The 23,959-nt window shown below is 44.0% G+C and overlaps 1 protein-coding gene and 1 long non-coding RNA gene across 2 annotated transcripts; both read right to left on the minus strand.

Moving 5' to 3' along the window:
* Positions 1-4,762: 4,762 nt before the first annotated feature.
* Positions 4,763-11,678, minus strand: CPOX (coproporphyrinogen oxidase). Its single transcript, XM_063443352.1, has 7 exons — positions 11,194-11,678; positions 9,797-9,940; positions 8,697-8,807; positions 8,025-8,166; positions 6,646-6,864; positions 5,727-5,831; positions 4,763-5,157 (listed from the first exon to the last, which is right to left on the minus strand). The coding sequence occupies exons 1-7, from the start codon at positions 11,621-11,623 to the stop codon at positions 5,070-5,072; spliced, it is 1,239 nt and encodes a 412-aa protein (XP_063299422.1). The 5' UTR covers positions 11,624-11,678; the 3' UTR covers positions 4,763-5,069.
* A 9,758-nt stretch (positions 11,679-21,436) lies between these two features.
* Positions 21,437-22,716, minus strand: LOC134587173 (uncharacterized). Its single transcript, XR_010086618.1, has 3 exons — positions 22,663-22,716; positions 22,316-22,506; positions 21,437-21,690 (listed from the first exon to the last, which is right to left on the minus strand). It is a non-coding gene; the product is annotated as an uncharacterized LOC134587173 (long non-coding RNA).
* Positions 22,717-23,959: the final 1,243 nt, after the last annotated feature.

Here is a 23,959-nt window from a genome sequence, read left to right on the forward strand (position 1 = left end):
CCCACCCAAACCGACCAAGGGGAACGGGACCAACTTAACCCACTGTCCTACTGCCGAGGACAGAGGGAGCACAATGTTAGAAATCCATGATACACAGACCTATAATTGAAATTGAAATCTAAATGTAAACCCATACGACAATAGCAGAGAGCCAAACGGCTCAAGACCATGGTACATACGTGGAGTCGAAACAGACAACTACTGGATCTGCGCATCCACAAACCCTTAAGAAGCGATGAGACCTGCGAGTCTCAATTGAACGACTAACACTAACTATGCATAATAGAGAACCAAATTGTCAATGAGGAAAACGGGACCTGCGAGTCCACTTGATTTTCTTGGGGCCTGCGAGCCCGGCTGCATCTAACACTTGTCTTTATTGCTAGGGACCTGCGAGTCCTTTTATACTGTGCCTATCTCCTGTTGAAATGACAATGCAAACACGTTAATAAAAATCAAATTTACAAAAAAAAAAAAACTTGACATCTGGAACTTCAGCACCTCTAGTTATGCTTATAACGGTGACAATACCGATTTAACAAAAAAGTATTGGTAATTTTATATTCTAGATTTTTGAGTGCTTGATTTCTAATAACAACTTAATCTTAGAATAATTATAAAATACTGACAGGTTAGCATTTTCCGGAGACGTTGCTCGGCTCTGTCTATTCCCTCACTTGATGACATTCATCAAGGAATGTCATTGATGCGCAGCTACAGTTACATTGGCCTAAATGTTACTTCTCAGCATATACAGCCGGGTTATCTGAAAGCCCAAAATAGTAAGTATGGCACAGTTTGAGATACCAAGGGATTGTGCAGTTAGAAGACAAAGATTAGACTTAATCTCCAGCAGCAGATGATCTGACTTGGAAATCCCTACTGGAAAATTAAGATATTACAATGACTGAGGGGTTGGGATGATGAGACTTCGATCCCCATTTATTCCCCACAGCAGCTATGTTTTCCTGTGAGATGTTATACTGGGCTACTGCTAATTTGCTGGGCAAGTTGTTATACATTTCAGAGAATTAAGATAAAAAAAAAAAAATATGTATATATATTTTTTAATCCAGTTATGTTGTTACATTATGTTTAGTCTAATAGTGTTTCACAACTAGGGGGCAGATGGTACACAGGGGCAACAAATAGGCAAAACATTAGAACACACAGTTCTTAAAAAAAAGCATTGGTATAGCATGGATTGCCAGCTCCTGGAGCAAGGCAAGTATTGTGCCCCATGGACTGTTAGCACTCCCCAGTGTGACACATATCACTGAGATGAGGTGGCTATGGAAGGAGGAGCGAGGCTATCCAGGCCCCAGTTACCGGCGCACCAGTATGAAACCATTAAATTGCCATTTACATGACTGTTAATAGCGTGCTTTCCTGTTTGAAGATACCAGTGGATTCCTTAAACGGGAATTCACGCTATTAGTAGCCGTCATGTCATTTACCAATATGGATTACACGAGGACAGCATGGCTGTAATTAGCAAGAAAAATACGTGACATTTATTTTCCCCACCATGTTGAAAACTGTGTAGAATGTTAAAACTGTGGGAGATTTTTGTGTGAGGGCACGCTTTTTAAAATGTAATATTGCTACTTTTTTTTTTTTTTTTTTATGCCCGTAAGAATTTTGTGCCCAGGGTTACCGCCACTGTAGCACCTCCCAGGTTACGCCACTGACTCTTTGTAAACTAAAGGATGGTGTTGCAAGGCAATCAGATTTTAAAGCCATTGTTTTCCTACCAGTGTTCCGGAAAGAGAATTCAAAATGTTTAAATAGATGAGCACACCACAGCTTGTGAAATATATACAATCAGCAGCCACTAAAATATCAGTTGTACCATTTCATACATTTATAATACCAATAAAAAAAATATGAATAAGCAAACTGTTTTTCTAATCATACAGTGTTAGACCACAAAGATGAATATAAGGGATTATGCATAGAACAATAACCCCCAACCCCAACAAGATTAATTGCGGTAAATTATGGTATAATCCCTAATGGAATTGCAAGCAAAACCGAAAAAAAAATGAAATAAGAGATAAATGATCTGTGACCTCTAGCACACCCAGAGGATTGCTGTGAATTTACAGTGTATATTTCATTACCATCAGTTTATGTCAAGGTCTAAAATTACAGTAAATACTTTTGATAAACTGGAATTTATTTTTGGAGAATTTAGGTAGATTGTCCTCATTTTATTTATCTCCAAATGGTTTGTTTGAGGCAATTTCTCAAGATGCAGATGGAATTAATCAAAATTTCTTTCTAATGTTAAGTGTGATCGCTACTCTATGCACCTCCAGCTGTTGTGGACTACCTTTTCCATGATTCTCCAATTTAGATAGAAAAATATGACAGAGGTATTCCAAATATTAACCGCACTGTGTCTTGCTTGAAATAGATTGATATATATAAAAAATATTTAAAAATCAAAGTCATAATCATAAGCAACAGCATAAACTAATCTAAAATGGGACCAGTCACTTTCCACGAATTTTATTATTTTATTAAATATTTAACAAAGATAAGTTCTAAAATTTTAAATGTAGAATCTCACACCAGTGCATGTTTATCTGTTAGGAAAAAGCATGCCTTTACTGTATCTTCTTATCCACCAATAGAAAACTAGAAGTAACAAAAGTGTTTGCATCTGGCCAGTCTAAATATATAGATCAAGAGGGTATAATCTAATGTGTAGTCTGGCTGTTTGTGGCAAGACGTGACCAATGGAGGAGGGTAAGGAACATTGGGATTGTCTTGCTTCCTCATACATATTAACTTGAACCTCATTGTAGGTATTTAGGTAGGGCAAGTAAGGGGATGAAATTATGCTGTGGGGGGGGTGGGGGAAGAAGTCTTCAAGAACCCCTTGTAATCCCTCCCAAAGGAGAACCAAGGAACAGGTTCCATTAGAAAAATCCCACGAGAACCTCCACTTGAGCGGAGTCAGTTGATGCAAAAGATGATTGCAGACCAACGCTGTCATGTAAATAGGCAAACTACACCTTTAGGAGAGGTAAGCTCCTCAGTCTCGGAGCCACTATGGCAGAAGAGTCCCTGCAAGAAGGTTCTATTGATCAAACTGATAATCACCATGCACAGCAATATAAATACGGAGCACATTCTAGAGAGTCAATGTCCCCATATTCAAGGATGCAATCAGTTTATTTCCTTTAGGAACTTTTGCAGAACCACTAATTTTAGTGGGAGACTCTCAGGAACAATTCTTAGATTTCTCTGCCACTTCTATTACATTGTCTGCCACGTGGAAGGCTCTGTCCGAGGCAAGGTGTGAATTACTCCTGGATGACTTCGTAATATCACTGCACAGTTTAATAAGACAGTGACCGTCACGGATAACATTGTTATGGCAATTCCGAATGGATGGCTGTCAGAGTGAAGTATCACCAATTTAAAGTAGATTTCAAATAGGACAAAAACCCGCTACATTTGAATAATTCTGCGGGTCAGCCATTTTAGCCTAAAATTTGGACTATAAGTCAGGTCTACACATGCAGATTATATAGGTAGAAAGAATTTAATTTATTTTTTGTCTGGATGAAATATTAGTAGTTAAGAGTGCGATCCTTTGAGAATATACAATTTTATTTCCAGGTGGAGGGGAAATCAAGCGATAGATTAGGATAGATAGAATCACTTGATAGGACCGTTTGGCCATTTATTTAATTATATGGTGAAATGTGGCATTATATATATTATAACCCCTTATCCCACAGTAGAATTTTAGGAAATCACATTTCTGAAAGGTTGTGCTATGAGACCCTTTAGTAGCATTTTCCTAAAACCTGCATTAGGCTGTTATTAGACAGTGATTGACATCACAAAAGAGCACTTCCCATGTAAACACCATAACACTGCATTAAAAAAAAAAAAGTTTAAAGTTATGAATATTTTATTGTAAAAATTGCACTTTGATAGTGGATATAAATACAGAGGCCTATAAAATGCATGTTGAGGGTTCATAGCTGAATTTTACAAATACAAAGAGACCACTTTAAATCCTACACAACCAATGTCTGGCACATTCTGTAAATTTTATACTACTAGAAAGTTTAATTTACAAAATCTCAATCAGTAGTTTCCCTGCCCCCCACTCCCTGTACTCTTAATTTGTGGATTTTAAACACACAGAAATCTGCATCAATTATACATGAAAACAATTGTGTTTTTTTTGGTAGGCAGTAGCCTAAAGTAATGATAACTTGTCTGACATATTTTGACACATTAAATTATATGCAGTGTAAGTGACCTGCTTTACAGATTCATATTTATAAAGCGCCAACAGATTCCGCATCGCTGTACAATATACACAGAAAGTGGATATCTAGCCAATCATGAATCAGTACCTAGTAAAAATACACTTACCACTGCTGGTATACCAAACAACCCTTGCACAGCAGAATTTTTTTGGATATACAAAATGATCCTAAAGAGCACAATGGGAATTTCAGACCAGGTGGACAGGTTACTTTACAGTCACTGCAGGTATCACTGTAGCAGCATGTTCTAGAGATTTGCAGTAAAACATTCAGTGGGCGAGTTATAAATAGTGAAATAGTTAAAAGTCTGTTCAATAGTTTCCCTTTAATAGTATAAATACAGTTTGTGATTCTTAATGGTTTTCATAATCTGTGCAACTGGTGTCTGGGTACTGCAATATCTGCTTCATATAGTGATTTTAGTATAGTGATACAAAATTTAGTGATACATATAGTGATACAAAATTTATAATTATTATAAAATACTTGACAAAGATTTGTATTTTTGTAATAAAAAGGCACTGACTACAGATATGAGATTATACTACTAATCAATAGTAAATTGCATTACTCAGTATGCACTTTGATAGTTTACAGGCCATAAAGTGGCCATAAGGAACTGATCAAAGATTACAATACACCAAGACCACCAGATAATTGTCACATTAAACATCATTGTGAAACTAGAAGGTAAAGGATGGAAAAAGGCATTTGTAGATTTGCAACATGCAATTCGGGGTCTTCAAATTTCCAGTGAAATTAAACCAGACACTACTGCACCCAGTCTTTAGGTTCTCGAAGAACATTCAATATTTCAGCCTCCTTGGAATCTGGGGGTGGGGAATGCATGTACTCCCATCTGAAAAGGAGCATACAAAATGAGTTTTATTTAAAAACATTGTGACAAATATTCCATACATTATAAACACTTTATTTTTCAGTGTGGGGAATTTTAATAAAGAATTGCATCCAATATACTGAAATCTGGCTAGTTGCACATTTTAAGCCGTACTATCAGAAGTGTAAACCATTTTAATTTGGAGAATATTGCATACAGTTCGTTCAGACAAAAAATAAATAAAAAATCTCCAGACACTTTCCCCCAGTTACAGGTTTGCTGAACAAACCTTAAGATTGTGCAAACGCTTCATTAGCATAATGTTACTGAACTGAGGAATACATAAAAAAATAAAAAAACAAAAAGAATCTATGAACAAATTGTAAACTTTAAGCCAAACTATCCAATATTAAAACATTATTCTCCAACTCCACAAAGTTTTGAGTTGGCCTAACCATTTAAGTCCTGACAAATTACCTCTTTAGTCAATACTCCAATAACCAGTATTACTTGCATCACACCTGCCCCCTTCACCCATAACAAATACAGACCATCTCTACAACAATTATGGAGGCATGAAAACGACCTACCTGGCAGTCAATGGCAGGGACATAAGGATACTTTCAATTCTGGATCCTGGGGTTGCTAAACCAAATTTTGTCCCTCTGTCATATACAAGGTTAAATTCCACGTACCTAAAAAAAAAAAAAAAAAATTAAAAAAAAAATTAAACAGGTCAACTTATTTTTAATATATATTCTAATCAGGCTCTTATCTAAAGTTAATGAAAACAAGAAGCAAGTGAGAACTTGAACAGGAATATGCAAATGTACGTTTTACATAATACAGTTGATACACGGAAACAAAACGCACTCTCAATTTGTCAAGTAGTTTAATACTTTTTTTAAATAACCATTTCTAAATAAATCTACTGTTAACTGAACAGGTTTATTATTTTATGCCATAAAAACGTATTCAGGTAAATGCACAAAATATAAATGCCAGTCAGAATTTATGTTTTCAAGAATGTGTGTGTAGTGAATGCAGTGAGTGTTTGTGTAGGTATGAGAAAAAAAACAAAAAAAAAAAAAAAACGCATCTTTATTGGCCGATACCGATATTGCTGAAAATACAGAATATCGGCCAGACCGACAGTAGATCCCTACAATGGGGCTAGCATGTACATTTCACTGAAGGAACCCTAGGAATACTACAAGACTTGGAGAGTGGCTTATACAGACAATGTTGCACACATCAGAAGTGACCAGATTTCCTAAATGCCATCACAAAGTATATATTTCCAACCTGTTCTATGTTAAATTTTGTATTTATTGTGTATTAATATTGTTTTGTATTTTATTGTACCCTAATGTAACAACGCAATGTTTTGTGGACCCAGGACATACTTGAAAACGAGAGAAATCTCAATGTATCTTTCCTGGTAAAATATTTTATAAATAATTAGGATTGTATGTTGGCATATCGTAATAAATACATAAAGAAACTTACCGCCCTCGTCTTAACTGCTGCCACAGTTTGTCTTCTGGCGAAAAGGAATCATTCTTGTGTTTTTCAACTATAGGGATGTAACATGGCACTACAGCTTTGGCACAGCTTTCCACAAACTGAAAGACCTCTTCCTTTGTTGGAGAGTCCAAGTCATCGAAAAATATACCCCCAACACCCCGTCGTTCTCCACGATGCTTAATGAAGAAGTAGTCATCACACCTACAAAGTAAGCCAAAGGTGGTGAAGATTAACCTCAAACTGTTATGGGTATTAAAACCAATTTTTTTTTTTTTGCACTTTAACATGTTAAAAACTAAAACAAAACCAAAGCCAAGCATTGTTTTGAAAAAGGCTTCCACATTCTCTATTTAAGGATAGTCGTTACAAACATAGAACATTTTCTAGGAGTGAAAGTTCCAGGACTCCTGATTAATCCATACTTAGCAAATTAGTATTTCGGGTAATTCAGTCACTTGGCTCAGCCACTTTATGTGTTACAGGTTTGTCACTTAACCAAACACAAGTCCACTGCTGCTACAGACAATGCACTGAAATTGGAAGCAACGTGCTTATGCACCAGAGTGGTTTAATTCTCATATTCAAAAGAACCGATGTCAAGAAGTAAAGAGAATTTTAAATGTGTTTAAAGTACCACCCTATACCCAAAACACATCACAATGGGAATAACCTGGAAGGAGTTTTGTGATGAAAGTAAAGTAACATTTGCAAGACTAGTCACTAAAGTGAGAATTCAAAGTGAATTTCAAATTTCAGCCTGAAGTAGCCAAACTGAAAGCATAGCCAACAAAATAATTTCAGTTTCAGCTACTTGTAACTTGAATTTGAAATTCACCTTCAATTCTCACTTTTGTGAATAACACAAAGTGTTTAACCTCTTAAGGACACATGACATGTGTGACATGTCATGATTCCCTTTTATTCCAGAGGTTTGGTCCTTAAGGGGTTAAGGGGGTAAATTAACATTGCAGCTTCACAGATGGGCTACGAAAGGTCTGTGATGTCACCATATCATTAAAAACACACAAGACTTGCAGTGTAAGAGGGAAGGGCAAATTAGCCCAGATTAAAAAAAAAAAAAAAGTGAAGTGAACAGCCTATTTCCAGAAACAAGCATTTTGTGCCAGTATGCTCCCCATTACCCCACCCTCTTTATCAGCAGCACTCAGAGAGGCAGCATGTGACATTTCCTATCTTTCCAAACAAGCCGACCTGTTCACAGCAAGAATGCTATGGTTTACGGAAGATAAATCTTCAAACACAGAGTTAGCAATCTATGCAACATTTTAAGTTTAACACAAGTGTGGGCTGGTCCTAAAGAATTTTTTCCCAGTCTAACCAATGAAGTCCCATACACTTACCACTTCTTAAACTGGGGGTAATACCCAGCGCCATGTTTATCACAGGCATCTTTTAAAGTCTGGTGAAAATGCACAACGTCTTGCTTGTTCAGATATGTCGGGGTAAGGTCAGTGCCACCTCCAAACCACCACTGCTTGTTACCTTTTAAAATAAAGTAAAACCACTCAAGTGAGCCAAACTGTAAAAACGTTTAATGACAAATTTAAAAACCAACCAAACAAAAATGTTCCACTTGAGGACATGCAGGTTATAGTAATCTACAGGTTTAAAATAAAACTAGAAGGTTCATGTCCAGTGGCTTGTATATTGTTCCCTCTGAAAAAAAAAATATGCTCCAATCATCTTTCAAAGTGGCCTTCATGAATATGCAACAACTCCCTATATTTATTATAAGAATTTGTGGTTATAGCATTGGCTCCCCACTACTTATTGGAGTGTTCGCACATTTGGTTTAATCTGCCACCACCTGGCATTATTACTTTAAACACAGCTAGCAGTTAAGAGGCCATAGGTGAAATCCTGAATGATCAGGTAACAGACTTACTCCAGAAGATATACACTAGGAAGAAAAATGTGAGGCTTCTGTAGGTTCAAACAACCAATGAACCCACCACACACCAAAAAAAAAAAAAAAATAAATAAATATATATATAAATTTGATTTTCTCTTACCGTCTTCCTCCTCTATTTCAAAGTATCTGTAGTTGAAGTGGATTGTCGGGACGTGAGGATTCTTGGGATGAATTACAGAGCTAACTCCCATGGCACAGAATGGTAGCTTACCTTTATAATAATAAAAAAAAAAAAAAAAAAAAAGTAAAAAATTATATATAAAAATCATTCTGGATGAATCAGACAGGCTGCTGTATTTTCTTAGTAAAACAAGAAACCAAGCATTTCAAGGTGTTCCTTTGTGTAATGTATTGTTTGTATGCTTTAGTCTTTGATCATGCTTAAACATAAAATCAAATGGCCAGGAATCAGAAAAGGAACTGCAAATTGTAGACAAAATAACCAAACTGCAAAAATGTACTGTGTTTGCCATGTTTTCACCACTGCTACTTTGGAATAACAGAACTGTAATTACCCGATTTCATGCAAATATCAAATAAATGCATGAGCTCCATAATGGATTTATAGAAACATTAAACAAATACACAGTGGATGTTTGACTTCTGTAATACTTTACATGGTGGTGGTAGATATTTACAGTTAAATCCCTCTAATTTATCAGTTTGACTTGGCTTCAGAACATTGCTATCCAGGGTGCCATCAAGGTAACGTGCATTATCTAAAAGGATATATTGCCCCACTGTTTTGTTTTTAAAGAGTTATCATTACAGACAAGGATAACAATATATAAATTAAGGCTACACAAAAAGCACATATGCAAAAGGCAACTAAATATAGTATATTATGTAAGTGAGCACAGCCCTCTGAGAACAGTGGAGACCAATAATCAGACAGACTTGGGGACATATTGCTGAGTCAGGGGTGCCCAAAAAGTAAATCCCCAAATGTTGTAGAACTAAAACTCCCATGATGCTTTGCATGTCTTTGGAATTCCTTTAGAATGAGAAAGCATCATGGAAGAGGTTTTAAAACATCTGAGGACCTACCTTGTGGGCACACATGCTCCAAATACATCCAAGCTGTGCTCAATTCTTTTAAGATTTTTTTTAATTATAAATGAAACAAAGTCATAAGAATCTTATAATCAATCAAAATATTTAGCTGAACAACATTTTTGTCTTAATGAGTAAGAAGTATACCGTCTTTGGTCTTGAGGTTTTTCCCCCGGCTTTTCATTTGTAAAATTGACTCCTCTGAGAGGTAACCATGAACGACAGATACATTGACACCTGCCTTTTCAAACACATTGCCATCCTGCAATACACAGCTTACACCTCCACCACCTGTAACAGGGAATACAAAGTGTATGGTCTATGAATCAAGCAATATTACAATACTCACATATATGCAGAACATTAAACACACAACAGTCTAGAAGACAGGAAATATAAGTGTACAGTATATGCGGTTGGACCAAGTGCAATCCTTTCAAATATTTAGAATGATACAGCACAATGTGTTTCCTGACAAACTGGATTTCTCTCCCACATAGAAAATGCTTGCGTCTACTGTAGGTCCATCAAAAACTGTAAATATACACTTTGGGATTTATTCAGGAAATGCCAAATTGCATCAAACTGAAATCCAAAGAGCAAAATTAAAGCTAAAACAACCATGATGTCACATAACATAGTATAGTTTACAGAATTTAAAAAAAATTTCTGTGCTGGTTTGGCACTCAACCGCTCCCTCCAAGTACTTAAATTGCACAAAACATCACTGATAATGTTAAGGAGGAAGCATCACTTCTAGAGAAGTGACAGTTCCTTGTTGCTTCACCGCAATAAAAATGTTACTGCAACAATAACTGGGAAGAAAAGCGCAATGGAAGCAAACACACACATATATATATATATATATATATACACATATACACATACATATATACACACACACTCCATCTCAGCGTTTTTGGCATGAGTGTCTGGGATTTTCTCCATTAGTGATGTATTTATTCCTCTAACACTTATTGACAATTCACACAGTCACATATAACCTTGAGGGTTAGCAGATTTGGAGCATTTAACCAATTGGGCTATATTGACCTAAAACTGAAAAAAATAAAATCCTGGCCAATACCCCCCTACCTGCCCCTCTCAGTGCCAGGCTGGCCAATACCCCCCGCCCCCTCCTCCTCCTCTCAGTGCCAGGCTCGCCAATACCCCACCTCCTCACTGCCAGGCCAATGCCCACCCTACCTGACCCAGTGCCAGGCTGGCCTATGCCCACCCTACCTGACCCAGTGCCAGGCTGGCCTATGCCCACCCTCCCTGACCCTGTGCCAGGCTGGCCTATGCACCCCTCCCTGACCCAGTGCCAGGCTGGCCTATGCACCCCTCCCTGACCCAGTGCCAGGCTGGCCTATGCACCCCTCCCTGACCCAGTGCCAGGCTGGCCTATGCACCCCTCCCTGACCCAGTGCCAGGCTGGCCTATGCCCCCTCACCTGCCCCAGTGCCCTCCTCTGCCCCAGTGCCAGGCTGGCCAATACCTCTCCCTGGTGCCCATGGTTGCCAACACTGAGGTCCAGCACTTACCTTCAGTCCTGTGCCAGCTGTCCACAATGAATGTGGCCCCTCCATCAGCCGCTGCCAGGGCCCTGCACACCTCTGCCTGGGTCTCCATGATGAGCAGCTCCATCTGGGTCTTCATGTCCGCGCGGTGTGCCTGCAGCTCCTGGAGCCCAGAGACAGGGGGAGCCATGAAGCCCTCACACCGTCTCTCCAGCTCTCCCTGGGGGCTGACCGGCGGCAGGCTCCTGGGGGCCATCTCCGCCCGCTGGAAATGGCTGTAACCAGCCGCCAGCCCGGCCACCATCGCCGCCCCGGCCGCCATTAGCAGCGAGCGGCCCTGGGAGCTGCGGGACGAGGAGCCATGCAGCGCCCGGGCGGCACGGAGCGAGCAGGAGCACCGGAGAGCACGTCCGCCGGAACCAGCCCGCACCGCGGACAGCAGCAGCTGGGACATTGTGTATCACTGACAGCTCGCACCGAGCAAAGTGCAGTCCGCACTGTCACAGCGATATATGTACCGCCCACTGCACGTGTGACAGCCAGCACGTCCAGAGCGATATGGGGCGGGGCTACGTGACGCCATCACTGGGAGAGGGCGGGGCTTAGAGATAACACGGCTGCTGTACACATACAGAACAAGGGCAGAATGAGCCGGTTCTATCAAAAAGACATACCCCGTGAAAAAGACATACCCCTCGTCACTTCCGGTGACGCGGCCGCACCGGAAGTGACGTTCGGAGGGGGTGTGCGCCGCCGCGCAAGCGCACAACGACTGGGTAGGTGATTTTACAGCAAGACGGGGACATTAAGCCCACAGTGCGCACGCGCCTCATAGTACTCCCGTCTGAGGGTCATCGCGCGTGCGCACTGCTGGGCATAGAGCGCTTCACACACCGCGCGTGCGCAGTTGAGGGGTAGGTAAATTTTATGGCCATTTCGCCTGTGAAATCTCCATACCCCTATACTGCGCGTGCGCGGACCCAATAGACCGCGCGTGCGCAATGTGGTGTAGGGAAATTTCACAGGAGAAATGGCCATAAAATTTACCTACCCCTCAACTGCGCACGCGCGGACTCACATCATCAGCTCCAAACTTATCTGGACACAGGTCAGTCTTTCCCTGCTCCCAACACCCTCAGCCATCCGAGGGGAGGGTACAGTATATTGGGGGGGTGTCTGCGCAGTATATTGGGGGGGGTCTGCACAGTATATTGGGGGGGGTCTGCACAGTATATTGGGGGGGTGTCTGCGCAGTATATTGGGGGGGGCTGCACAGTATATTGGGGGGGGGGTCTGCACAGTATATTGGGGGGGTGTCTGCGCAGTATATAGAAAAACCCACCACCATTAACCTAGACCTGCTGAAACAGAAGAGATTACCTTCTTCTACAGAAAACTTCCATATGACTGCTTCGGAACGCATGCTGCAGACATGAAGTAACCTTCATCTTCCAGTGATTAATAATCCTGGACGGCCCAGATAGAGAGAGACTATTCTATTATAAAGATACTGCCTTCCTAATGCTATACAGCCTTTCTGTACAGGTGATTGAACTTTCTCCATGTTGGATACGACACTGTTTTTTTTAGCCAGTTTCCGCATTGACTTTTATATTTTTTTTCACTATACATATAAAGTGTAAACTGCATATTAACTTTGAATAAATAAAGTATATTGCTGACACCTTAACATGCTATTTGTGTTACTTAGCTATAAATAATAACAGCACTTGCTGTGTCACATTGTATGACATCACTGCAATTCTACAGCAGGGTGATGAGATGGTGGATTTCAGAGGAGAAAACACAAAAAAACAAAGACTTCAGGTTTTATTGTTGAACACAGATTGGAGTGCCTTTTTGGCGTTATAGATGTTTTGGGAACCTATATAAATTTAGAAATGGGGTAAAGACTCTTTGTTTTAAAGGAAACCTATGGTGCTAGGAATATCAAACTGTATTTCTAACACCCTCTTCAGCCTTTTTGTCAGTTACCTGATTGTTAGGTCAGGCTCCGCCAACATCCGGTCCCTCCTGCGCACACATTTGGGCTTCCACATTGGAAAGCATTAACTCAAGGCTTTTCTATAGCGTTTTTTTTTTTTAAATTCTTTATTTATAACAAGGTGACACACCAACTTCACAATACACAGCATAAAACATCACAATTGTATAGCCTTTAGTGCGATCCAGCGTAAGCCTTGAGCCAATTATGCAAATCAGCTCATGTGTTATTCTTGGCATCTTTGATACATTAGGCACAGTGGTTTTGAAGTGTCCGTGTATGAGCGCGGTGTCTCTCCAATTTTCCAATAACATAAAAGTTAAGGAGAACAAAAATGGCTGCGGTACAAGATATATCTCTCCGGTACACATTCATATAAGAACCCATCTCTGTCCGGTGCATATTGCACAGGGCCTCTATACAACCCAGTCCGAAGGGATATCATATGATATAATAGCGCATGTCTAAGGATAGTACTGGGTGATACCGATCCCCATCAACGTGGACCAAAATTCAGCCACGGTAGAGAGAGAATTAGCAGTGAGAGCCATTAAAAGAATAAAAAGTAGAGAAAAGAAGGGATAGAGGACAATACAAACAAGAGAACCGGGGGGGGGGAGGAGAAGATTGGAAAGGTCGTCAAAGGGGAGGGGGGGGGGGGGTAGGGAGAGATGTAGTCACTCAAAATAGGAGCAATCACCCGACTTCAGTACCAGCCGATAGAGTCTTACCTTCCTCTAGTAGCTCAGGAGGGGGGGTTTTTAAATCATTCTTATGTAAGGGAACCCGACATGTAAGCGTCCGGTTCTCCCATAGGTGTTGGAAGAAATGAGAGCGGTGGTCCGGGTCCCCCTTCTTTGTCACCTAATCGCCCACGCCACTGTCTATCCACGGTGCCCACACTCTATCAAACCTCGCCGTCGTGCCCCTGACCTTAGCTGTGAGTTTATCCATAAGGAACGTATCCTTAATCTTTTGTATTACCTTAAGGAGAGGGGGAGGGGAGGGTTGAAGCCATACTTGGGCCAAAGTTCGTCTCGCCGCCAGGTTTACATTATTCAGCAATTTCAGTTCCGCCCTGGTCCAGCCCTCTAGAGGCCTGGCCAGAAGGAAGACCCATGGGTCCAGGTTTACCTCCCTACCGAAGATATCCTTCAGTAGGTTCGCCACTTCCTTCCAGAGTGGCGTGATCCGAGGGCACTCCCACCACATGTGTAGGTAAGTTCCCTTGTGACCACAGCCCCTCCAGCATAAATCTGTGGATATTCTGTTTATCCTACATAACTGCACCGGGGTGGTGTACCACCTAAACATGGTCTTATATGCTTGTTCCTGGATTGAGACACAAATAGACGAAGCTGCGGCAGCTTCCCATATCTCCTGCCAATCCACCCCTTCTAACTCTTCGCCAAGATCCGCCTCCCATTGGGCTATGTACGTAAGGTCCCCCCATTCCGACGTGGAGGAGCTCATTTGTGCATATAGAGCTGTTATAAGGCTCCTCGGGAACTGTGCCTTAAGGCACATAGCCTCGAAGAAGGTAAGTGGTTGTAATGCACTAGATTTATTGTTCGGGGCCTGCGCAAAGTTCCTGAGTTGTACAAAGCGAAAGAAGTCAGAAGGGCGAAGATCTGCCCTGGCAGTTAAATCCTCAAACTGAAGTAGCGACCCACCTTCATAGAGTTGGCAAAGGCGTTGGACACCCGTTCCCTCTATTCCTATGAAGTCCCTGGCGTATAGTCCAGGGGGGAAAGCTTTATTTCTGAGGTAAGGGGTCAATGGGGATGTCCGAGAGGACAATCCGTATTTGACCGATGCAATGTCCCATATCTTCATCGAATTTGCTATGGCCGGGCATTCTATTCGTGTAGTCGGTCTATGTTCACGGGGAACCCACATAAGGAATTGTGGCTTATCAGGTCCCATTAGGGATGACTCAAGGTCAACCCATCTCCTTTCATCTGGAGGGGTGTGCCAATACGCTATCTGCGCGAGTTGGGCCGCCAAGTAGTAAAAATAGAAATTTGGCAATCCTAGGCCCCCCCTAGATTTTGTTCTATAGAGGATATTACGGGAAACCCTATGTTTCCTGTTTTGCCAGATAAATTTCCCCGTGGCTTGTTGAAGCGGGCCCAAGTCAGACTTGGTGAGTCGAACTGGGAGAGCCTGGAACAGGAATAAAATCCTGGGGAGGATGTTCATCTTTACCGAGTGGATTCTGCCAATCCATGAAATCGGTTTATCCTGCCATCGTTCCATATCCGAGATAAGAGTGCGAATCATGGGAGTGTAATTCTGCTGAAATAGCTGGGCGGGGTCTGCCGTCAGGTGTATCCCCAGGTATTTAATGTGATGCCTTTCAATACGAATATTGTGGCCATTTCCTATTCGAGTGATATCAGACTCACTCATACTTATGGGTAAGGCGCATGACTTAGGCAGATTCACCTTATATCCAGCTATTTCGCCGAAAGTCTCTAGGACCCCCGCCAGCGCGTCCATTGACTCCGTCGGTTCCGTCAAAGTCAGCAGAACATCGTCGGCGAATGCAGACACAACATATCTCTGGTCCCCCACTGTGATACCGTGAATTTCATCAGTGCATCTCACCTGTTGTAATAGAGGTTCCAGGGACAAGGCAAAGAGCAGGGGCGACAAGGGGCAACCCTGTCTAGTCCCGTTGCCCAAGGCAAACGGTATAGCCTTGGAGCCCGCTATACGGACCCGAGCCCGGACATCCGTATATAATGCCCGAATTGCAGTAATAAACGTAGGCGGGAGGCCAGAGTGGTGTAGGACCTCGAATAGGTATGGCCACTTAACCCTATCGAAAGCCTTCTCTGCGTCAAGTGACAGGACCAATGTGGGGATTTTCCTCTGTGCTTGCCGCCAGAGAAGGTCAATGTTACGTCGAGTGTTTTCGTATAGCTGCCTACCAGGGATGAAACCCACCTGATCTGGGTGGATCAGCCGATTTAAATAGGGGTTTAGGCGGGTCGCTAAAATCTTGGCTAGAATTTTAGAGTCGTGGTTTATCAATGAGATCGGTCTATAGTTCTCCGGGAGTGAGACGTCCCTGCCCGGCTTAGGTATCAGGATGACGTCGGCCAGCGACATGTCTCTGTCCGGAACACCCCCATTCATTAAATCGTGAAACAATGCCTCAAGATGCGGTACCAATTCCTCGCGGAACAACTTGTAATAACCACCCTCAAAGCCATCCGGGCCTGGGGCTTTATTGCCCTTCAAGGATGAAATTGCCGCGTCTATTTCGTCGGCCGTGATTTGAGCCCCCAAGGAGAGTACATCGCCGCCCTCCAGTTTTGGTAAGGCCAATCGATCAAGGAAAGCTCTCGCTTCCTCGATCTCACGCTGTTGTCGCTCCCCGTCTATTACACCAGAATGGTTATATAGGTCGGAGTAATATGCTGTGAATACCGACGCGATATCCGTGGGATCCGTATAACGCCTGCCAGCTGCGTCTTTAATGCTCGTGATATGAAAGTGACCCTGTCTCGGGCGGAGGGACCTAGCTAACAACGTGTCCATTTTGTTAGACTTTTCGTAGAATGTCCTCTTAGTCCAAACCACTGCCCTGGCTGTGTCGTCTAAGAGTAACTCTCGTACTGACATTCGTACTTTCTGTACGTCCGCCAATGTGATAGCTGACGGGGCTGACTTATGTTTCTCTTCCGCCCGACCCAGGGCCTCTAGAAGGGAGGACAGCAGTTGCAATTTACGTTTCTTTTTTACCGTCGCTTCTCTGATAAAAATACCCCTAATAACCGCTTTGTGGGCGGCCCAGACCGTAGCTGGTCGGAGGTCCGGGGTTGCGTTCCGGAGAAAATAATCGGATAATTCTCGACGGACCGTTTCCACCACGGCCGGGTCTTGTAAAAGCGAAGTATTCAGCTTCCAGGACCACGGGGACGCAACGCATAAGTTATCCATAGTCAGTGAAATATCCGCATGGTCTGACCAGGATATAGAACCGATCGTGGAAACAAAAGCTTTGGACGCCGCGTGCGAATTAACTAAAAATAAATCTATCCTAGAGTAAGAATCATGGGGCGCGGAATAGAACGTAAAATCACGGTCGTCTGGATGGTGAGCTCTCCATATGTCTATGAGGCCCGTACGCTGTATAAAGGTGCGGAGTATCTTGTCCTGACTCCCTCTACCGTGAGATCTCGGTAGCCCTCTGCAACGGCTCCGGTCAGCTGCCGGGCACGGGGTGGCGTTAAGGTCTCCGCCTACAATGATCATGCCGTGCGGTAGGCTGTTGATCATTTGAGCCAAGGCGTCCCAGAATTCGGCCGATGGAACATTAGGGGCGTAAATATTGAGGAAGTGGATCGTGTGGGAGTGTAAGCTCCCGGAGAGCAGCAAGTAGCGTCCCTCCGGATCGGCTGTAACAGTCCCTATCCGTAAGGGGCACCTATGATGAATTAGTATAGCAACACCGTTCCTCTTGTTGAGAGCTCTCGCCTCATGTACAACGCGGAACGTGTGGTCCCTTAACATTAGTTTTGCTGGTTTAGGTATATGCGTTTCTTGTAGAAAAGCAATATCAGGGTTCAGGCGTTTAAGTTCCCTAAACATAAGGCGCCTTTTACTCGGGGCATTAAGGGCTTTGACATTCAGGGATAACAGTTTCAATGGCATTGCAATAAAGGAGGGAGTCGGCTTGTCACATAAGTTGGATCCTCTACGGATCCAACTCGAGCTTGCAATGTGGGTATCACAACATCTCCCCCCACCGGGGTCCGAGCAGGGAATAGGGGTAGGAAGGTGTAAGGGGGATGACAAGGGGTGAGAGGACAGTGAAGGTAGAAATAGAAAGAGTGAGAAAAAAACAGAAAAAACAACAATAGCCTGGACTTACCTGTTGCCAGGACCAAATGGGAAATATGTCCAGGCGTTTCCAGGGAACCAAAACGGCCCCAGAACTGCCTCAACATAGACCAACCACGAATAGTACCACCAGGGTGCCAAACTATCCCCAATTGGAGATAAACAACTGTTGTAAATAAAAACATATATAAAAACCGAAACATAGGGGGAGACCCGTTTGCCGTTCCCAGGTGATTGTCAGTTCCTAAAAAGGAGAAGCACATTCAAGACTCCAAAAATCCCGCGAGTGCCAGAGCCGGACACCAATATACCTCTGAACCCGCCCCCATTCCCCCGTCCCGAACCTAATAATACGTAGAAACAGAACCCGGCTTAAGAGTGGACCTAGCAAAAAATAAACATAATAATAAAAATAATTGTGGACATAGCATGAACCAGGTTCCACCGCCCCATCCCGAACCCCCTCTGAGAAAAGTCATAACTTAATGCAAAAGGATAGCGGACAAAAATAGCCCGAACAGCAAAGATACTGTTGCCCGCCACCCGTGAAGCCCAGGAAGCTCGTCTAGAAAAACAGTGGGGGGGGGGGGGGGGGGGGCAGCAAACAGAAACAAAACAGCAATAATATATCGAGAAGCGTTACCCGCCGCCCGCCGCCCCACTCCGATCCCGTTCCCCAGAAAAACTGTGAATAATTGTACCTTGCCCCCGACCCCCCTGGACCAGGCCCAAGTACCGAAAAAACGTAGTACAAAATACAGTAAGCCATACTACACAGTGTCCCCGAGGAAGGGGGAGGGGGCAATCGATATATAACTTATACATAGCGAGAAGAGGGGAGATAAAAATAACATATTTCCCGCCTCCCCATTCCGATCCCAGTCCCCAAAAAAAAAAAAAACACAGTGTTTAAATAACCGTAGGTCTCTGCTCCGAGGGACCTGACACAATCCCCGAAATCATGAGGAGAAAAATGGTGGGCAGTCCCGAAAAAGGGTCCAACGGGAGAGGGGTTGCAACGAGTCAGGACATGGGAAACAGGGCGAGGTCCGGGAGCAAAAATAAGCCCTAACCCTCCCCATAGTAAGCAATCCCACCCGCGGGTCAAGGAGCCCGATAACCCAGATGTGCCTCGTATAAAACCCCAGTAACCAGGGCCTGCCGCCACCAGAAAGGCCAATAATCAAAAGCCCACATAGGCTTTTCAAGCGGGGCCTAGAAATCCCCCGCCCAAACAACCTGATCCCGCCCGCGAGGTCTTACCATCCGGAGATATAGCCCGCCGCTCGGGCCTGGCTACAGCATGGCCCCCTTCCTCATTCATCAGATGTGTACCATTCTCGGGGGAGAGCGACTAGAGCCTCCGCCGCCCCCTTCGAGACCGGGAAGTCGTCCGGGGTTTGGATCCCCAGCTCGGACAGGAACTTCCTCGGGTCACCGTCCGGGAACAGAAGTTTCGTGCGGCCATCCTTAAACGCCATCAGCCGGAAGGGATGACCCCAAGCGTACTTGATGGTGTGGCGCTGTAGGAGTTCCGTGATCGGGCGCCAGTCTCTGCGTTTCTGCAGCGTCAGCGGGGTAAGGTCTTGGTAGAGGGTGAGGTTGGCCCCGTTATAGAGGATTTGACGATCTCTGCCATACCTCATCAAAGCCTCCTTAGTTTGAAAAGACAAGAATTTAATTATAACGTCCCTCGGGCGCCGATCTTCCGTTCTTCTGGCTCTGAGGGCCCTATGCGCCCGTTCAATATGCCACAAATGCTCTGGGATGTCGGGGAGTAGCGGCCTGAAGATCTCCAGAATGACCTCTGCTAGGGATCCTTCCCCTTCTTGTTCGGGTAATCCCCGGAGGCGGATATTATTGCGCCTTGTTCTGTTCCCCAGGTCGTCTATGGCTGCTTCTGCAGTAAGTAGTTGGGAGGTGAGGTGGTTAATTTGAGCGGCTGCAGCGTTATGGGCTATAACTGTGGATTCAACCCGCTGCTCGAGCACCGCCGTCCGCACCCCCAATGCCTGTATTTCAGCTTTCATCTCCGAGGTGGTACGAACCATCTCAGAGGCCAGGTAGCTACGAACCTCCGACAGTTTCGCCAATATTTGGCTGGTGTCGGAATCCGATGCCACACCGCTTGCTGGGCTCGCTGGAGAACGGGGCGTAGTCTGGCCTTCTCGGCCGCCATCTTGTGTGCTTTGGCGCACGGCGCGAGAGGCCGCAAACATCTCCGGCACTACTATTCCCGCTTCTGCCGCCTTTTTCACCTTAGTTTTCGTTGTTCTCCGGTCCATCACTGCTCCCACGACTAATTCGGTTTGGTCAAGGGTTTATCTCCGCTGTTGTATGCTGTTGGCACCGTGGTCGCAGCGGAGCTCTACCCGGACACGTCCAGCTCGCTCGGCTGCAGACCACGCCCCCACTCTATAGCGTTTTTAAAGACACTGGTTGTCCTCATGCAAAGCGTGAGGATGTCCAGTGTCATTTCACGTAGTTGGTCTCCGCTAAGGACCTGAAGCGCCTCTAGTGCCTGTCTGGTAGACAGCCAATAGAGGAAGAGATAACCTTTCAAGGTAATTATTGCAGTTCCTCAGAAACTGCAATATTTCACATTGCAGGGTTAAGGGGACATAGGCACTGCACCCAAACCACTTCAGCGAGATGAAGTGGTCTTGGTGCCTATAGTGTCCCTTTAAAGAGCAACTTCTTACTCTGCTTATTGCTATCTTTTGAAAGTCATCACTGTTATAAGCAAAACTTTCCATAGGCACAGTGACAAGAGGACCTATGTGCACCATAAATTATCATAGTTTGATACAAAGCCATATTTCCGAACAGTCCTGGATTGTTTGATAGAGTACCAGTTTGGGGTTGCTCTCCATTGTCCCACAGTAATTAGCAGGTTACCGTTGATTACAGATACACATTTCACTGCACATTTCAAAATTGTTTGGAGTTTTAATATTATTTTTTTTGCAGGGAACAGCAGTAAACAAAAAGTCTAACAATATTTGTTAATTTCTAATGTAACAAAAGAGTGAAAAAATATGTTGTACATCAATTACATACATAATAATTGCACGTGGACTATTATCAGATATTGTTAGCCGCTCTATACTCTTAAGATGCCTCATATACTCCTGACTAGGACTTAGATGATGCTGGGATGAGATCTTCCTTTAGTACAGCCTTCTGTATCCAATAGTCTCTTATGCAGGGACTCCTCAAGGCGGTTTGCTCCTTCCCTCGGGAGCTGTAAAAATAAAAAATTAAGTTAAAACTCACCAGAACGCATATTCCAATCTACATATTTGCAGATTAACGCTCCAGATGCTGAAGAGGACCTTGAGAAAGAAGATGCATACAGAGGCATACAGAGGTTTTAAGTCAATTAAAAACTACCTTCACCTGCCCTTCATGGCCACTGGAATACAAGTGGAACAGTGACCATCTGGGGTCTTTGCACAACATTCAAAATACATAAATAAAATATCATAAAAATATTAAGTGCTTTAGGGTTCGGTCATAATATCAGAATTGGGTCTAATGCAACAGAGGTTTCCATTTCAAGAACCTGTTGAATTCCTGCTGAGCCGCCAGTCATAGATGATGCACAACTATCCTCTTGTTAAACAGAACGATGGTCTCTATCCCGTACTGGGACACCAGATCTAAAATACAGAAAATGCATTTAGTGTATAATGCTTTAAGCTGCCTCCCACATCAAACAGAAACTTGATCTGGAATTGAGAAAACAGTATATATAATGATTTAAACCTGACCAAACTGGGGCACTATATCTGGAACACTTTATTACCCCCCCTGATTAAAGTGGCATGGAGTGTATAACCCTAGATTTCCCCTTTGATGGATCCCGATAAGTATAAGCAGTTTTTATGATACAGTCACAGTGTGAGCAGTGTTTAGGAGATACGGTCACAGTGTGAGCAGTGTTTAGGAGATACGGTCACAGTGTAAGCAGTGTATAGGAGATACGGTTACAGTGTAAGCAGTGTTTAGGCGATACAGGCATTTAATTCTCCCTAGTCACGGTATTTATGGTTACCTCATAAGTATTACAGTGACTCACATCGGTTGAATTGGCACATGGATACACATGTGAGCAGTAACGCCACGTCAAGGCTTCAACCCTTGTTACTGACCATTCACACAGAGCATACTTTTCATTCATACGCATTCGGTATTCCAGAGGTTTTGGACTACACCTCCCATAATGCTTTGCCAGCATTATGGGAGATGTAATTCACAGCATCTGGACTGCCCAAGGTTACCTACCTCTGAACTAGGCCGTGATCACAGTACACAATGTTGAAGTTGCTGTGCAAACAGGAGCAGCTTGTCACGTGTCAGATGCCACTTCATTACTTATAAATTAAATTCTCCACCCTGGAGACGAGCATCAAACATGGGCTTCTTCATTCCTCTTCATGTACTTCGTGTCCCATAGGAGAACATGCTTGTCAGAGCTGTGACACACACAAAAAGAAATAAACAGGTTAGAGTGACTGGCATAACAGACACAGTGCATGCAGACTTGCGTGCCACATACATACAGCAGACAGACACAAAGATTGTGGGAGACACACCGGATTAAATATAAGAATTGGGAGTACCATACATACAGAATGGACAAAGAGACGGAGATTACTGAATTCGGTGACCGACGGATTTGGTTGATGATGTAGGGGCAGTCCCTCTCGCTGGTGTGCAGTTTCTCATCCTTCTCTGGCGAGTGACTAGATGGCTGCGGTTTCGTAGCAAAAAGCATGCCATGGCATATGATACCTAGGAAATAAATATTTTTCTGTGAAACTAGGGTTGTACACATCTAACGCACAGCCCACAAATATAATACACTACCCCCCCCACATGTAACGAACAGCCCCTCCATCTAACACACTGCCCCCCACATCTAACACACAGGCCACCCCAATATACTGCGCAGCCGCCCCAATATACTAAGCAGACCCCCCAATATACTGCGCAGACCCCCCAATACTGCACAGTCCCCCCAATACTGCACAGTCCCCCCCGATACTGCACAGACCCCCCCATTATACAGTGCAGACCCCCCATTATACAGTGCAGACCCCCCATCATACTGCGCAGCCCCCCATTATACAGCGCAGCCCCCCATCATACTGCACAGCCCCCCTATTAAACAGCTAAGTCCACCCATCATATTGCGCAGCCCCCCCCATTATATTGCGCAGCCCCCCATCATACTGCGCAGACCCCCCCAATATACTGCGCAGACCCCCCCAATATACTGTGCAGACCCCCCCAATATACTGTGCAGCCCCCCCCAATATACTGCGCAGACCCCCCCCAATATACTGCGCAGACCCCCCCCAATATACTGTGCAGACCCCCCCAATATACTGTGCAGCCCCCCAATATACTGCGCAGACACCCCCCCAATATACTGTGCAGACCCCCCCCAATATACTGCGCAGACACCCCCCCCCCAATATACTGTACCCTCCCCTCGGATGGCTGAGGGTGTTGGGAGCAGGGAAAGACTGACCTGTGTCCAGATAAGTTTGGAGCTGATGATGTGAGTCCGCGCGTGCGCAGTTGAGGGGTAGGTAAATTTTATGGCCATTTCTCCTGTGAAATTTCCCTACCCCACATTGCGCACGCGCGGTCTATTGGGTCCGCGCACGCGCAGTATAGGGGTATGGAGATTTCACAGGCGAAATGGCCATAAAATTTACCTACCCCTCAACTGCGCACGCGCGGTGTGTGAAGCGCTCTATGCCCAGCAGTGCGCACGCGCGATGACCCTCAGACGGGAGTACTATGAGGCGCGTGCGCACTGTGGGCTTAATGTCCCCGTCTTGCTGTAAAATCACCTACCCAGTCGTTGTGCGCTTGCGCGGCGGCGCACACCCCCTCCGAACGTCACTTCCGGTGCGG

Source organism: Pelobates fuscus, chromosome 1 (assembly GCF_036172605.1).
Source record: "Pelobates fuscus isolate aPelFus1 chromosome 1, aPelFus1.pri, whole genome shotgun sequence".
Classification (NCBI taxonomy): domain Eukaryota; kingdom Metazoa; phylum Chordata; class Amphibia; order Anura; family Pelobatidae; genus Pelobates; species Pelobates fuscus.